The 17,116-nt window shown below is 40.5% G+C and overlaps 1 protein-coding gene across 11 annotated transcripts in view; it reads right to left on the bottom strand.

The window, feature by feature from the left end:
- TAF1 (TATA-box binding protein associated factor 1) overlaps positions 1–17,116 on the bottom strand; it is a 114,078-nt gene that overhangs the window by 40,644 nt on the left and 56,318 nt on the right. For 4 of the 11 annotated variants that reach the window (XR_009493557.1, XR_009493556.1, XR_009493558.1 and 1 more), the window contains exons 33-38: positions 13,432–13,499; positions 12,767–12,883; positions 8,907–9,032; positions 8,026–8,127; positions 7,614–7,770; positions 6,882–7,059 (exon numbers count right to left, since the gene is read on the bottom strand). Coding sequence is in view for 7 of the 11 variants with exons in the window: in XM_005228048.5 (XP_005228105.1) it covers positions 6,882–7,059; positions 7,614–7,770; positions 8,026–8,127; positions 8,907–9,032; positions 12,767–12,883; positions 13,432–13,499 (748 nt within the window). In the remaining 4 variants the exon portion in view is untranslated. Of the gene's footprint in view, positions 1–1,994; positions 3,644–6,881; positions 7,060–7,613; positions 7,771–8,025; positions 8,128–8,906; positions 9,033–12,766; positions 12,884–13,431; positions 13,500–17,116 lie in introns of those variants that run through there. The other 7 variants (XM_005228046.5, XM_024988721.2, XM_005228045.5 and 4 more) reach the window with 3 other exon arrangements.

Here is a 17,116-nt window from a genome sequence, read left to right on the forward strand (position 1 = left end):
CTGATATGGAGCTCATGTTTTGGAAACACAATCCTGAGGTCACCTTTTCAAGCTCAATTCTAGTCCCACTGAAAAATTTCCCACTACTTTCAGGATATAGACAAAACTTCTTACCAGGGTCTACAAATGCCCAGAGGTATGGTTTCCTTCTTAGCTGCTTCTCTATCCAATACTCATCTTTCTGGTCTTAAAGGTGACCCTTCTCCAGTCCAGTTTCCCCATTAGTAAAACAGGAATAGTAACACCTATCTCAGATGGTTCAGGATCAAATGAAATCAGGTAAGAGCTCTCTGTACAGAAGCTGGCAAAGTGAATGACAACAATTATTTAATCAAACCAAGCTCTGTTTCTACTTCTTCACATTGAGTTCTTCAACCCACCTGCCATCTGGTTTTTGTACCCACCATTACAAGGAAACTATTTTCACAAGGCTCACCAACTGCCAAGTTCAAATGACAAATTTCAGTCTTTATTTGATTGACCTTTCTGCAAGTAAGGGGGAGACAGAGGATGAGATGGTTGGATGACATTACTGACTCAATGGACATGAGTTTGAGCAAACTCTGGGAGATAGCAAAGGACAGGGAAGCCTGGTGTGCAGCAGTCCATTAGGTCACAAAGAGCTGGACACACTTTAGCAACTGAACAACAACAAAAACAGTGTATCCTGGTTTCCTCATACTTCTGGCCAGTCTTTCAAAGTAACTTTCTTGGTTCTTTCATTGCTTCCTTTTTCAGACTTTTAAAAAATATTTTATCACAGCAACACATGCTTATTTACACACCAATGACAGCTACTCAGCAAGGTCTTCCTTGACCATTAAATTAGAACCCTCACCCCAAACCCTCTCATATCACTTTGTCTTCAGAGTACTTCTCTCACTCTCATTCACTTATCTGTCTTCCTCTCCCACTAGATCCTGAACTCTATGAGGGAAGGGGGTATGTTTTATTCACTGCTATATTCAGAGCACCAACAATAATGCCTGGTACTCACTAGGCTCAATCAATGTTTCTTCACTAATTAACTGAAATATCCCTCACATTTAATCACCTGTAGATTTTACCTCCCCTCAATTCTCTCAAATCTTTGCCTGTTCTTGCATAAGAACAACTTACTCGTACTTTGCTTAAATGACTCACAACCATATCCAGTCCTATTCTATAGTCCATAGCCCAAACTGCTGCTAAAATTATCCAAATCCTTCAATAGATTCTTACTGCCTTTAGGATTAAGTCCAGATTCTTTTGCCTACAGAGCTCTCTGTGACCTTCGTGTGTGCTCAGTGGCTCAGTTGTGCCAGACTCTTTGCAACCCCATGGACTGTAGCCTGCCAAGCTCCTCTGTCCATGGGATTCTCCAGGCAAGAATACTGGAGTGGATTGCCATGTCCTCCTCCTGGGGATCTTCCTGATCCAGGGACCAAACCTGTGGGTTTCTTATGTCTCCTGCATTGACAGGCAGGCTCTTTATCACTAGCGCCACCTGGGAAGCCTGGTGGCTCAATAAATGCTGAATGAATGAATACCATGTACCCATCCAATCTCCTAAACCAAAATTCTGGAAGTCATCTTCCATTTTTCCTTCTCCACTCCCAAATGCCAACTGGTCACCAAGTCCTGTTGATCTGTCCCCTAAATCTCTCTCAAATTCACCCCCTTCCTCCCTATCCTAATGCCACAGTCCTAGTTCAACTATATTTGCCACCCTCCAAACCATTCTCCACACTACCACTGGAATTTTTTTTAAAATTTTTATTACAAAAATAATATGTTCTTATAAAAATTCAAATACAGAAATAAAAGCACAGTGCCCCACCCAGTATACAAATAAACATTTAGCCCCTTCCCTTCCAATCTCATTGCCTAGAGGTTATCACTGTCAATCATTTTGTGTAAATCCTTTCAGACTTTTTCCTTTGCATATACAAGTATATGTAAACACATATAAATATATACATGTGGTTTTATCATTTACAAAAATGGGATCACACTTGTTACACATGACTCTTCAATTTATTTCTTCATTCAATATACTGAGAATTTCTAAAACACAAATCATATTTTATCACTCCACTAGCACATTTCATTTCTAATTAATATAAAATTCACATTCATTAGCATCAATTCAAAGCTCTTGATGATATGCTTCCTGTCCATCTTTCAGTCTCACCTAGAGCCATTCCAGCATGGAGGGACTGGAACATAAACCACCTTAAATCCTTTCTGGAACAAGGCAGGTACAAACAAACAAACAAACAAACAAGGAACACACTCTGCTATTTGCCATTTCTGGAGTTTGGCCTTTGCATTTCATGTGACACTCTGCCTAGACTTTTCCATCTGGCAAGCTCCTACTAATTCTTCAACAGTCAGCTTAAAAAGTATGTCTAAGAAGACTTCCCTGACTTTTTCAGACATGACTGCTCCTCTATTTTCTCCTATGTTTTATACCTAGCTTAATTGCACTTATCTTACAGTACTGTAATGATTTATTAACATGTTTTGAATTTCCCTCCCCCTCCCCCAACTTAATGGTGAGATCTTTCAATAAAAGGAATGTGTCTTATTTAATTTTGCATCCCAAGGAGCTGATAGAACGCTTATCATGGAGCAGATGCTTAATAACAAATCTGTTGAGGATTTTATGATTCTAGGAACATTTACTGAGTACCTATTCTGCACAGAACCATATCCTAAGCATGAAAAGAAACAGAAGACACAGTCTTTGCCCTAAAGAACTTACCATTTCCCTACCATTTCCCCTGGGGGTGGGGGAAGGACAGAACACATTTACATGGCGACATATCATTTCTGACAAATATGCTGTTTCAAAGATTTATAATTTATTTGCCTCCAATCCACTTAGGAACAAGGCATTGTATAATCAAATAAATAATAAATAATGGGCAGTTCAGTTTGTCCATTAGGTTTATGGTTTTAGTGTGGCACAGAGTCCACCAGAACGCAATTCTCTGTCCCAACAGGGGGCTGTCAATGGTTACAGCCTGCAAATTAGAAAACTGAGGTGATATCATGCTTGGAAATTTTCTAATACATCAAGAGGACATAAAGTTATTAGCTATTTCATAATTTCTCTTCCTTCCCCAGGAACAAAATGATACCAAAAGCAATTAATAGAGTTAAGGAGAGTACTGCAGAAGGAGGAGAGTGCTCTCTTTTTGTTAGTGGTGGGGAAAGGGGGTTGCCTGGTTTTAAATCAAAGGGTGGCACTGCCCCAGAAAAATCAGAAGAGTTAATTTATTATCACTTACTTATTATTTTTTAAAAAGCTACAGTATTAATTAATTTGGTATTTTCAGGATCAGACACTATAACAAATAAATATAAACAAATGGGGGAAAGGTGAGCCACCTAGGCTGGAGAACAGGGAAGGCGGACCAAGGAGGCCGAAAGGAAGCCTCATTCATCAGAGTCCAAGTCACTGTCCCCAGCAATGGAGTGGAAATCCTCACTGTCCTCCTCGTCCTCTGACAGCTGGACCTGGCTTAGTACGCTCGGCCCAGAGCGTTGCTCTTCCTCCTCATCTTCTTCCTCCTCTGATACCTCATACCCACCGATGCTGCTGAAGCTTGTGTCTTGGGTGTTCGACTTGGGATCAGGCTCCTCATAGCTCCCATAACTGAGAAAAGAAACATGTCATCTCTCAAGCTCGGACACCATCCTCTAGCTGACCAGTCCCGTTCTCAGTGCCACCAAGGGATCAGCCCATCTCACCTCCCCTGGCCACTAAAATGATGGCTCTGGACTATTCTACGGGTACCTGAGAGAAAAATGATCCTATTCTAAAACATCAACTTGCCAACTTCATATACGCAAGAATCTGAATGAAACTCCCCTACACCTGAACAACACACTGCTAGCTTACGTGACCATAAATGCTCTGATAAGCCTCGTAGGTTTGTCGACCACTTATAGCCTCACTCATCTACATATCCAATTAGTCAACAGTCCTAAAGATTCTACCTCTTCAATATATCTCACCTTTATCTCCATCTTTCCAGCCCTATTCTGCCTGCTCTGGCTTCATTCTTTGAGATCTCTGGCCTGCACCACTGCCATCAGTCTTCTTCCAGTCTTGCTCTCCCCAATTAATTTCTTCACATTTCTGCCAGAGTGCTCTTTATTTTTGTTTGTTTGTTTATTCTTAATTTTACTTAAAAAAAATCACACAAGTAATGCACGTTTACTGGTTTAAAAAAATTAGAATATACAGCAGAAAAAAAAGAAAAAAATCACCAATAACTCTACTACCCAGAGATAATCTTTCGGTATATGACCTTCCAAATTTTTTTCTATGCCGTTTACTTTGATGCTTAAACATTTTTTTTTTAATTTACAAAATTGGAATGCTCTATATACTCTTCAGGAATCTGCTTTTTCACTAACGTTTATAATGAACATCTTTCCATGTCAATAAACATACATCGATAGCATCATTTTAACAGCTGTGTGGTATTCCACTGTGTGGCTGTAACATGATTTATTTCACAGTCTCTCACTAGAACATTTAACCTGTCTTCAATTATTCCACTATTAGAAACAATGCTGTGATGAACATCCTTGTACAAACATCTTGATGAAGGTTATTTTATTATTCCCATGGAATAACTCCCTAGATATGGAATTGGGAGGCCAAAGAGAATATACATTTTTTAAGCTTCTGATTTGTAAGATAAATTGCTATACCTCTCTCACCTACCCCATTTTTTCAATTTCTATTACCAACCAGTGGTTTCTGAACATCCTTTTACGCATGTCTTTTCCAACACTGGGCATTATTATTCATTTTAATCTTTGCCCATCTGATAGGAAAAAAATTGCATTTGGTTGTTTTATTGCATTTCTTTGATTCTTAGGGAAGCTAAGTTTTCATAATTTATTGGCCATTTGCATTTCTTCTGTGAATTAATTCATGGCTTCTGCCCATCTTTCTTCTGGGGTACAGAGCAATCTTTTAAAATACAGATCTGATCATACTACTCTCATTCAATGTCTGCCCAAAATTCTCAGGCCCTTCATGATTTGGTCCTTACTTACCTACCTCTTTAAACTGTCTCTATTACACCGATCATGATGAAAAGCACCAACCACACTGAGCTACTTGTATTCTTGAGAAGTGTTTCATGTCTCTGTGTGTTCATATATGCTCTTCTTGGTCTCTGGAATGCCTTTCCCTTTCTTCTTCATTTAGCTAACTCCTACTCTGATTCAGCTCAGTTTCTCTAACCAGCTCCCCTACTCCACTCCTACCCAAGCCCCAGAAAAATCCTGTGGTTTCCTATCACAGCACTTTTCATGTTACACTGTGATCATCATCTGTTTGCCTGTTTTAGACTTCCCACTAAACTGAACTCCCTGAAGGAAGGGATAACATCCTAGTTGCTTTTGTATTTGTGACAAATATTTGCTCAATGAATTAAGGCTCTTAACTGCTTGCCTGATGTGTGCTTAGTCGCTCAGTCACGTCTGATTCTTTGTGACTCCATGAACTGTAGCCTGCCAGGCTCCTCTGTCCATTCTCCAGGCAAGAATACTGGAGTGGGCTGCCATGCCCTCCTCCAGGGGCTCTTGCCAACCCAGGGATTGAACCCTGGGTCTCCCTCATTGCAGGTGGATTCTTTACCGTCTGAGCCACCAGGCTTGCTGGTGGCTTGATGGATACCTTTGGCTTAGATGTATCATATGTATCTTAACATATCCAAAGACAAATTCATTTTTTGCCTCCTTTCCCACTCCATCTAATACCTGTTTTCCCTCTTTCTTATGTCAGTGACATTCCCATTCATTACGTATCTAATCTCCTTACCTCTTAAATCCAAATGATCTATCCTCTAAACAGCTCTTAAATATGTCCCTTCCCTTTCCTCCACTCCTAACAGATCCTAGTTGAATTTCTTATTATTGCCCTGAAAGTGAAAGTGAAGGCTGCTCAGTCATGTCTGACTCTTTGTGACCCCATGGAGTCCATGGCATTCTCTAGGCCAGAATACTGGAGTGGTTAGCCTTTTCCTTCTCCAGGGGATCGTTCCAACCCAGGGATCGAACCCAGGTCTCCCACACTGCAGGAGGATTCTTTACCAACTGAGCCACAAGGGAAGCCCAAGAATAGTGGAATGGGTATCCTATCCCTTCTCCAGCGGATCTTCTGAACCCAGGAATTGAACCAGGGTCTCCTGCATTGCAGGTGAATTCTTTACCAACTGAGCTATCAGGGAAGCCCAATCATTGCCCTAGAGTTATTTAACACATAAACTTGATGTTACTTTCTTTTCCTTAAAGTGATGATTCTCATTAACCATAATCCACATGTTTTAGCACGCCAGTTAAGGTCCTCTAACAACATAATCCCTTGCTGCTTCTAGAGTCACAACTCCCAACAACTTCCCTTTGGTCTGGAATTTCTTTGCTATATTTCTGTGCCTTTGAACATACTGTTTCACCTCTAAGAATCTCCTCACCTGCTGCCACTTATATACTTAGTAGACTTCTATTCATCCTGTAAGGCCCAGTTCAAATGTCCCCTCATTTGTGATACTCCCTGATTACTCCAAGCAGAGTGAGATACTTCCTCCTCCTCAGTGTGACTTGGCACTTTGTACTAAACTTATGCTATATAGCTCTTCTCACACTGTACTGCAATGATTTTGTATCAGTCTCTTCCACTAGACTGTGAGCTCCTCAAGGGCAGGATATGTCTTGCTCCTTTGTGTATCCCCAAGGGCCTAGCATAGTGCCTGGCCCTAGTAGGTGCTCAAGCAACGTTTGATGGATGAAAGTAATATGATGCTGGGCCCTCTGACATCATAGCTGAGCACTGATGCCACAGCCCCCGTACGTAGCATGTTGCTATCGATTACCTGATATTGCTATCCTCCAAACCATGAGAAGCCTCCCCACCGTCTCCCTCATAGGACATCATGCTTTCTTCATTTTCCATGCCCATCCTTGTGTTTTCTTGAAGCATGCGGGGCTGTTTGGGTCTTATCCCACCAGATCCTACATCCGAGTCACTTCCACTTTCACTCAGCTGGATAGCTATGAAAAGAGAAATCCTGAGATAAGCTTGACAGAATTAACATCTTTGGCTTAGTCTTCCAGAACTAGTTAATCCCATGCATCTACACAGGTATCTTGCCTGGACTCTCCACCTCAGAGGACTGCCTAGGGTCAACATTGACAAGATGTATAGTTTGGAAAATGAATTAAAAAACCATTTCAGTGCAATCTGGTTTTTTTCCCCTATCATCTCCTTCTATATTCTTCCCCTACCACTGCAATTAATTCACAAAACATCTCTTTTCCTTAATTTTCTTTCCCTTTTGCCACATATAACACATCTTTCTCATTTTTATCCAAGTATTCAAATCAAACTTGCTGCTTTGGCATTGCTTTTCTGACTATCATCTTTTTCTACCTATGCTGTATTTTTTCACCTCTTCTAAGACCAATGAATTTAATCATCCTATGAGTGAATGCTCAGCACCCTGAGGTCTATTAATGGGACTTCAATAAAAGAACAGCTTTTGGTAACAGCATATGTGGCCCAGAGCTTCCTCTGAGCCCTGAGTGTGCTATGGTGAGCTATGTACCAGAGAAAGGATTATCTCCTTCTTCATCACTCCCAGCATCTTCCTCATCATCTTCTCCTTCAGACATAAGCAAATCCTCATACAGGACACTGGCTTGAGGCTGTTGCACAGTTCCTTCCTCTTCATCTGCAAGATCACCATCTGCATCTTCACCTTCCTAAAGGAGACCAGTTGAGACCATTAACTGACCAACTAAGAGACCAGAAGCCACCACCAGCCGCCCCCTTGCTGCCTTACAAGATATAATTTTGGTGGATAGATTTGGTCAGCTGGTTCCAAGGATTAAAGTCATACTGGGCCTCACTATAGAGACCCTATGGTATTGCCTGGGGACTTGGCCTATCCTGTACTTCTGGGGCACCTACCATATAAAGGTATAATGAAACCATAAGCTTTCTGTAAGCATACTCACTGGGGCTGGTGTCTTAGGTTTCCCATCCTCCTCCTCATCATCATACCCTTCAATATCTACATCAGAGTCTTCCTCGCCCAGCCTACCTCGGCCCTGGTGCATCTGAGTAAGGAACACAAATAGTACATCATTGAGGGACATGCCGGTAGGAGGAGTTAACCAGGGGCTCTCACCCAGGACAGATGCTCCTCCCTGATATCCCGGCCAACCCCACAGCTAGTGGGGACTGTTACACAGCTCAAAGCATGTGCATTTTCCCCCATTCATTCTTTGGAAATCACAGGTAGGGTAAAAATTAAACCCAAAGAATAGGAAGGTCCTTGGTCTGTTATTAGTATAGCATCACAAGGAGACTTCCTTCTAAACAAGCTTTTCCTAGCTTGTGTTGGACTCTTTGGGACAGAAAAACCCTCCTGGATTTTGCACTCGCCAGTGGAACCTTGACCGAGATCAGCTGATAAGATTTCTGGCTTCAGATCAGGAGTATCTGCTGATACCTCTAGAAAAGGCCAATTTAAAAAGCTTAATTTTAAAAACAACTTTGATAACACATGTACAGTTAAGGTAGCAGGGCAATTATTTTGAACTATGTCTCTGAATGCAGCTGGTCTTTCCAGTCAGGATACTCTGATGCCTCACACACTTTTCACACTTGTGTCTTAAGTTCTGCTGTGCCTGACTCTGCCCATCATGACAGAAGACAAGCCAGTCACGTGACCTGCCACCATCCCACCTTGAAATCACATTTCCAGGCTCTCACTCCCAGGGCCAAGGGGTCTGATCATCATCCTTGACACATGTCATAGATCACCACCATTACTCACCCATCCCCTACCCCTAAGCATACTACCAATCTCACTAAGAGAAAAAGACTATCCTACCTGTGTCACCTGCTTTTCTGGAGTGGCAGTGGGAATATCCAGGACAGACATATTGCTCTCATCTTGAAATACAGAAGCATCTCGAGACATACTGAGGGATGTGTTGGTATCATACAAATCAGGAGGCTGTGGCACAAATCATACAACTTAGCTTCTATTTAGTAAAGGGAGTAAAAAATTCAGAGAACTCCCCTTTAGTGCATTCACTGAAGAAAAGGTCATGCACAACAATCCATTTAAGGAAAAAAAAAAACATAGTTTTGACACAGTTTTATGGGCAAGTTTTGGGGGCTCTCACAAATATTGCTCATTCTATCAAAGAGGCATCCGATGTATGTGATCAGAAGCCTGAAGCAGAAAAGCATCCAAGCTATGGGACAATTCTATGTCCTAATAGCCTCTCTGGTCAATAACCTAATTTCTTCTAAGTGTGGTCTTATTGCTTTTAGGCCCAGGGCTCCATACCACTGCTATTCTGACTGTTTTGGTGTAGAGACATCTAAAATGGGATAAAGAAATGTCAATTCCAACCAGAACATGGAAAGGGGTAATAGCTTATGAGCTCACTAGAGGATAATATGAGGCAAAATAGCATGGTGAAAAACCACGGACTTTGGAGTAAACTGCCCTAGGTTTGAGTCCTGGCTCCACCATTTGCTAGCTGAGTAACTTAAACAAATAACTTAATGTCTCTAAGTCTTAGTTTCAACTTTAAAACATGGATGGTAATGTCCACCTCACATGGTTGTTGGGAAAATTAAGAGATGTGTATACATGCTCCTTACCCCATGCCTGGCAGTCAAAAAATTATAGCTCCCTTCCCTCTTCCTTCTCCTAAAGTGAAGAGGGATTTAGCAAATGGACTATTCAGTGAAAGGAGGGTGTGCAAAGTAGCTTCAGTCGTGTCTGACTCTTTGAGATCCTACTCTGTCCCTAGGGATTCTCCAGGCAAGAATACTGGAGTTGGTTGCCATGCCCTCCTCCAGGGGATCTTCCTGATACAGGGACTGAACCTGAGTCTCTTGTGTCTCCTACATTGACAGGTGGGTTCTTAACCACTAGCACCACCTGGGAAAGGAGGGCAGGAGGGACTAAAAATTAACAGGCTAGCAAAGCCTGCTCATTTAGGAAAGGGCTCTCTAAAAAGTTGGCTGAGGGTAGAAATATCACACAGTTATTAAAAATGTCTTCAAAGACCATTTAATGAAATAAAATGCTCATAATATAATGTGAAGTGAAAACAAGACACAAAATAATAATGACCAATTTCACGTTATAAATGCACACACACGCACATTACAGATTTGAAGAAACACACCAAAATGTTCACAGTGGTTTGGTTCTTTCTCAGTGGTGGACTTGATTTTTAAGTAATTTATTTATTCTGTATGTTTCCCAATTTGTCACAATGAACATGTACTTTTATCAACAAAGAACCCACATATGTGTTACTTTGCTCTTGGTTTTGTTTTTAAAGCAAACAAACAAGGCTGAATGGGAACAGGGTTCTGGAGAAAGGAAAAACTGAATTCAAAAGGATTACAAGTGCAGATAAAGTAGTTGTGGAACTAAAGAAGAGGAAATTAGGGAATGAAACACTATGTGGAAAAATATAAAGCAAGCAATTTTAGAGAACATGTCAAGCTGAATGTATAGTGCAATATAAGCTGGGTAGAAATAGTTGAGTGAAAATACATTGATTACCACCCATTTAGAGGTGGCAGTAAAGTATGATTACTGTCATATTTCTACACAACAAAATTGTATTAAAAAGGCAAAGGCAAAGCACTCGCTCAGTCGTGTCCGACTCTTTGCGACCCCGTGGACTGTAGCCTACCAGGCTCCTCTGTCCGTGGGATTCTCCAGGCAAGAGTACTGGAGTAGGGTGCCATTGCCTTCTCTAGGAGATCTTCCCAACCCAGGGATTGAACCCGGGTCTCCCGCATTGCAGACAGACGCTTTACCGTCTGAGCCACCAGGGAAACTTACACACATTTTAATATTTAATAGCATTTGGGTTTGAGAGTAATATTAAGTAAGGACAATCACTCACATGCATCTTCCTCAGGTTCAGAGGTAATGAACTGGGCTTACTAAATGTGTATATATGAGTGAAGGCAATGATAAGAGAGTGAACTGGAATAATGAAGAGGCAATACCTACACCCTACTCTTACCAGGAGATCCTCTAACTGCACCAAACAGTTACTGCTCAGGAGGGAGCACAGTTGCCAGGTTTTCCTCAGCTATTTTTGAGACAGCATGGGAGGGGAAGGACTCACCACAGGGCTAGACTGATGCTGTCATAGACCAGAGCAAACCATGTGCCGCTCAGTAGTTAGACTCTCCTGAGGAATGATGGCTAAACTTTAACTTACCAGAAAGGGTCTGTGGAAGCTGTTGGGCCTATTAGCAAATAGGACCTTCCTGGGGAACATCACTCACCCAAGCCCCCTTGACCCAATCTGCCCACATACTCCTAGAGCTTTTCCTTGTTCTGGGCCTGGAGGAAGTATCTTAGGGCTCTTTGTATTTGGCCCCTCAGTGACCTAGGTTTTAGGGTAAAAGAGAGAGTAAAAGATAGATAGGGAGACTGTATGAATGAGATACAGACAGCAATTATCCAACAAAGATCACAAAGGCTGCATTTATTAGTTTAGAGTGAAACCTGAGCAGAATGAAAAAGTTTTCCAGTGGGAATTGGGAGAAACTTGTATTAGAATATTTGGTTAAATTCGAAAGAACCTCTGAGAACCCTGTAGATGACTTTCATACGCATAAGGAAATAAACATTTATTGAATGTCTACTGTGTGCTAGGCAAATGGCCTCATTTAATGTTTACAACAATCCTGAAAAGTACATTTTAGAGAAATGGAAACTGGATTAGAGGGGTCAACTTCCCAAGTTCACAAAGCTAGATAGCAGCAGAGCTAAGACTCAAAGCCAGGACTGTTTTATACCAAACTTCATGTATTTTCCACTTTACCACAGTGCCTCCAACAGTTATAGTCTGGTTAAGTCCTAGTCTTCAAATATGCTGGCCCTCTAAGAGTACAGTACAGATGAAATACTCTCAGTATATTCAAGGGTCAGATCAGAAAGACTAAAAATTTCTTATTAATCTTGCTCTCTAGTCTTTGACATGGAAATTTAAGAACATTATAAACATTACCTTCTTCATTTACAGGGAGAGAAAGTCAATCCAGGAAAATGGGTGACGTCTGAGCTACACTAAGATAATTCAGAGGGAATAATGTGGCCCATGTCTATACTCTTGGGATGTCACAGAACCCTAATGGGGCTTCCCAGGTGGTGCTAGTGGTAAAGAACCGCCTGGCAACACAGGAGATGTAGAGATGCGGGTTCGATACCTGGGTGAGAAAGATCCCCTGGAGGAGGAAATAGCCACCCACTCCAGTATTCCTGCCTGGAGAATCCCATGGATAGAAGAGCCTGGCGGGTTACAGTCCAAAGGTTCGCAAAGAGTTGGACACGACTAAAGCGACTTAGCACAGCATACACAGAACCCCAATGCTGGGGACAAAGGAACTCCAGGGATTCAAGAGGATGCCTTTGGCCATGGTAGTCAGGAGTCTGGTACTCCTAAATACTGCCTAAACGACTAAGACCCCACCCCATTCATACATCCCACGCCTGTCTCTTTTGGATCCAACAAGGCTACCAAGACCCATGGCCCTCACTCACCTTAGCCTTTGAGAAGACAAGAAAGCACACGAAAGGCATATGAAGAGGAAGGACAGAGAAGAAGGGTATCTCAGTAAATACATCTGTTAACATGCTCCCAATTTCCAAAATCAATAAGAAAACTGTAAGAGGAAGTTTCTAGTCCTCAGACTTACCTGAGGTGTGTAAGGCCCTGGGGTCATTGGGTCCAAGCTTTCTAATTCTGCTTCCTCCAAAGCTGCTTCTTTAGCTGTACAAATATCCTTCTCAAGTTGAGTTAAATGCTCATCATACTGAGGAAGAAAAGCAGTGAATTCATTCAACATGTGTTTTAGACATTGAGAAGCAAACAAAAATCCCTGTCTTCGTGGGAGGGAGGTTCAAGAGGGAGGGGACCATGTACATCTATGGCTAATTCATGTTGATGTGTGGCAGAAATTAAACCAATATTATAAAGTAATCATCAGTCAATTAAAGATAAATATAATTTAAAAAGCTAAAAGATGAGCACAGAAAAATAAGTTTATAAAAACCACTTTCTGATGAACTTACTAAAGTGATGTCAGCCTGTGAAAAAAATCCCTGTCTTCATGAAGCTTGTATTCTCGTGGCAGGATACAAGGATACATATGGTAATAAAGTAAATAATTATACAGCTTATTAAAAACATTTAGTGCTGGGTAAGAAAATAAAGAAGGGAAGAATACAGACTGTGGGTTGAAGGTTGGGGTGGGATATTACATTTTAAAAAAGGATAGGCAGAGAAGGCCTCCCTCAGCCCTAGGGAACAAAAGGATTCCAAAAAGTTAGATCCTACAGGGACGTCCTCTTTTTCACTTACTTCAGTCAGTGTCTGGTAACAGACGTTCACAATCTCCTGAGCAGTCTTAGTATACTGACTTTCAGGCCCTATAAATGAAAAAAGAGAATGCCATTGCTTCAGCTCCAGAAATGCACTTTCTGTCATCAGCAGTGGTGTCCTCTTGTCCTAGGTCCAAAAAATCATGCTTCAGCTTTAACTTGGACTCTTGCTCTAATTTTGGAGGGGGAAAATTTCAAACACATACAAAACCAGAGACACTAACATAATGAACTCCCATGTACCTCTTACCCATCTTTAACGATTATCAATAAATGGTCAATCCTGTTTCATTTACACACCAACTTTCACACTCTTCCCAAATTATTCTGAAGCAAATTCTAGCATTTCATCCATAAATTGTTCACTATGTGTCTTAAAGGACTCTTAAAAAGAAATGAACATGGACGACTGTATAATGGTATGTCATTAAACATGTCATTAAACATGTCAAACCCATAAAATGTACAATACCCAGAGTGAACTCTAATGCAAACTATGGACTTTGGGTGCTAATGATGTAGATTCATCAGTTGCAACAAATGTATCCCTCTAGTGGGGGATGTGGATAACAGGGGAGGCTGTGCATGTGTAGGGATACAGGGTTCATGGGAATACTCTGTACCTTCTGTTCAATTTTGCTCTAACTGCTCTAAAAAATAAAACACAGTAACAACTATTAAAAAAAACAACTACTGAGGATTTCCCTGGTGGTCCAGCGGCTAAGACTCCATGTTCCCAAAGCATGGGGCCTGGGTTTGATCCCTGGTCGGGGAACTAGACCCACGTGCTGCAACAAAGAGCCTGCATGCCACAACTAAGACCCAGTGCAGCCAAATAAATAAATAAATTTTTTTTTAATTAAAAAAAAACCATATTACACCTAAGGTAGCTAACAATAATTCTTTAATATTATTAAATGGCCAGTCAACATTCACATTTCCCCAATTGTTTTATAAATGCTCTTTTACATTTGATTTTTTTTGGGGGGGGAATTATAATCCAAATAAGGTCCACACACTGCATTTGACAGATGTGTCTCTTTAAGATAGTTAACCTATTGGGTGATTCTTAACCAAACTACACAGTTCCCCATATAGATTTTGTTATAAGTTGTAAATTGGTGGCTTGCAGGTCAATCAGTTTTATTTGGCTCACAAAAAATCAGTTCAGGTGGTGATCAGTTTGTGATGTGAAGAAATACCAAATTATTGTATTATATACCTGGAACTGTATGTATATATTATATATATATATATATATATATATATATATATATATATATATACATACACATACAGTTATATATATGTTATATACAGCGTAATATATATGTGTCTATATATATACATATATATAATATATTGTTGTAGGTCAATTATACTTCAATTTAAAAATCACTTCAGTCTGTGAAAATGGATTGAGCTGTGTACTCATACACTTCTGTATGTAAATTACACCTCAATTAAAAGCTTAAAAAGAGCTTAATTAGTTGGCAACATTTAACAATCAAGAGATTTCATATAAAAACCCAAATGTCTGGCTTCTCTCAAAAAATTAAAAGGTGGCAACACACGGTCAGCATTCTCGTGAAGCACCAATGGGCTGGATCTGAGTAGCAGCTGCCCCTTTTAGATAAGGCATGTGTTTCACACAGTTCCTACCAGGTCTGCTTGTTTATGCCTGGAGCCTGAAAGCATCTGAGTTGTTATTCCCAACTTAACTGAGTTGTTAAGTGCTTTATAATATTCTTTAATATACTAATTATTCACCTCCTCATTTGTAAAATATTTTTGAGTACCTCTAGGTGCCAGGCATAATACACAGACATGAGTAAGATACAGACGATATCCTCAAGAAGCTTATGGTCTTAGCACAGTGTATGTGTTAGTCACTCAGTCGTGTCCAACTCTTTGCAACCCCATGGACTGTCACCCTGCCAGGCTCCTCTATCAATGGAATTCTCCAGGAGATCTTCCCAAGCCAGGGATCAAACCCAGGTCTCCTGAAATGAAGACAGATTCTTTACTGTCTGAGCTACCAGGGAGCCCAGTGAGACAGACTATAAACAAATGAGGTGATACAACGCAGTGAAAAAATACATAAGAGGGTTTAGTAGAGGCATAGAGGAGGAAGTGACCGATGCTGGGATGGAAGAGGGAAAGAAGAATTAGGAAAGGCTTCATAGAGGAGGTGATCCTTGAATTAAACCTACTATTTATCAGGATGTAAAGTATAAAAAATATACCCCATGTGACATTTTCGTGCCATAACTACCTAACTACTCTGAGTATTGTTATTAAGCTATTCTTCCCTGGTGGCTCAGCTGGTAAAGAATATGCTTGCAATGAGGAAGACCCAGGTTCGATCCCTGGATTGGGAAGATCCCCTGGAGAATGAAATGGCAACCCACTCCAGTATTCTTGCCTGGAGAATCCCATGGACAGAAGTGCATGGTGGGCTACAGTTCACAGAGTTGCAAAGAGCTGGACATGACTGAGCGACTAACACTTTATACTTTTTATACAAACAAATAAGTTCATTTCAGATTAAATTTTTCACAAGCAAAGGTCCATCTATTCTTCATAAAAGATGTAAAATAAAGTTGTGTCCTCACACAAGCTGCCAGGGCCAAACCAGAAGGAAAACTTAAGTCAACTAAAAGATATTCAGGACATAAAGACAGCCAGAGCTGGCTCACAGTCAGGAACAGTTTTGAGAGATAGGCGTCCACAGCTGAAGTTTCTGAGTTCTAATCTCCTAAAGCCACCAGGAGGTTGGTCCTCAAAGTACTGATGGAGACAGACGGCAAAAGTTATCATATAAGGTTTCATGCTGATTAGAAATGCATGATGCTAGAGAAAATAGGCTGCATACAAGTCACAGGCTTCCTTTACTGAGCAAGTACATCAGTAGCTTATGGCAGTATCCTGGCTCATACACCTACAAGAACCTGACTCATCGCTAAAATTCCAGCCTACAGATTAAGAATTCAGCTCTTCAGTTCTGAAACTGAAACATAAACCAACCCTTTCAATATCTCAATCTTCTCATTTATAATGCAGGGGAAAATTAATTTTATACATTTGCAAAGTTTTCTCCCTTAAACCATTTTACCAATACAATATTGTAAAGTAAAATAATAATAATAAAAAAAGTTTTTAAAAAGATGTGTCTTCATTCCCCATTTTCTTTGCAACACATAACTCTAAAGAAATATCCACTAATAATACTCCAGAATATAAAAAATATACTTATTTATATAGCAAATACAATTCTCTATGTGTTTTGATTACTAGCTGTGTCTGTTCTCAGTTTTTGACAGTCCATGCTCTCAGGAGTTACAAGTGTTTCAGCTACTTAACTCTACATATATGAAAAGTAACACTGAAGTATTTTTTTTATGTGTTTTTTTTTGGTATCCTTTTATTGTAACCTTTTATTTTGTATTGGTGTATAGCCAATTAGCAATATTGTGATAGTTTCAGGTGAACACTGAAGGGACCCAGTCATACATATACATGTATCCATTCTCCCCCAAACTTCCCTCCCATCCAAGCTGCCACGTAACATTGAGCAGAGCTCCACAGCACTGAAGTATTTTTGATGAAAGATGGTGGCGGACTTGGCAAACCACTGTTAACACCACTGAAAAAGGATAAAAATA

This window comes from Bos taurus, chromosome X (assembly GCF_002263795.3).
Source record: "Bos taurus isolate L1 Dominette 01449 registration number 42190680 breed Hereford chromosome X, ARS-UCD2.0, whole genome shotgun sequence".
Classification (NCBI taxonomy): Eukaryota; Metazoa; Chordata; class Mammalia; order Artiodactyla; family Bovidae; genus Bos; species Bos taurus.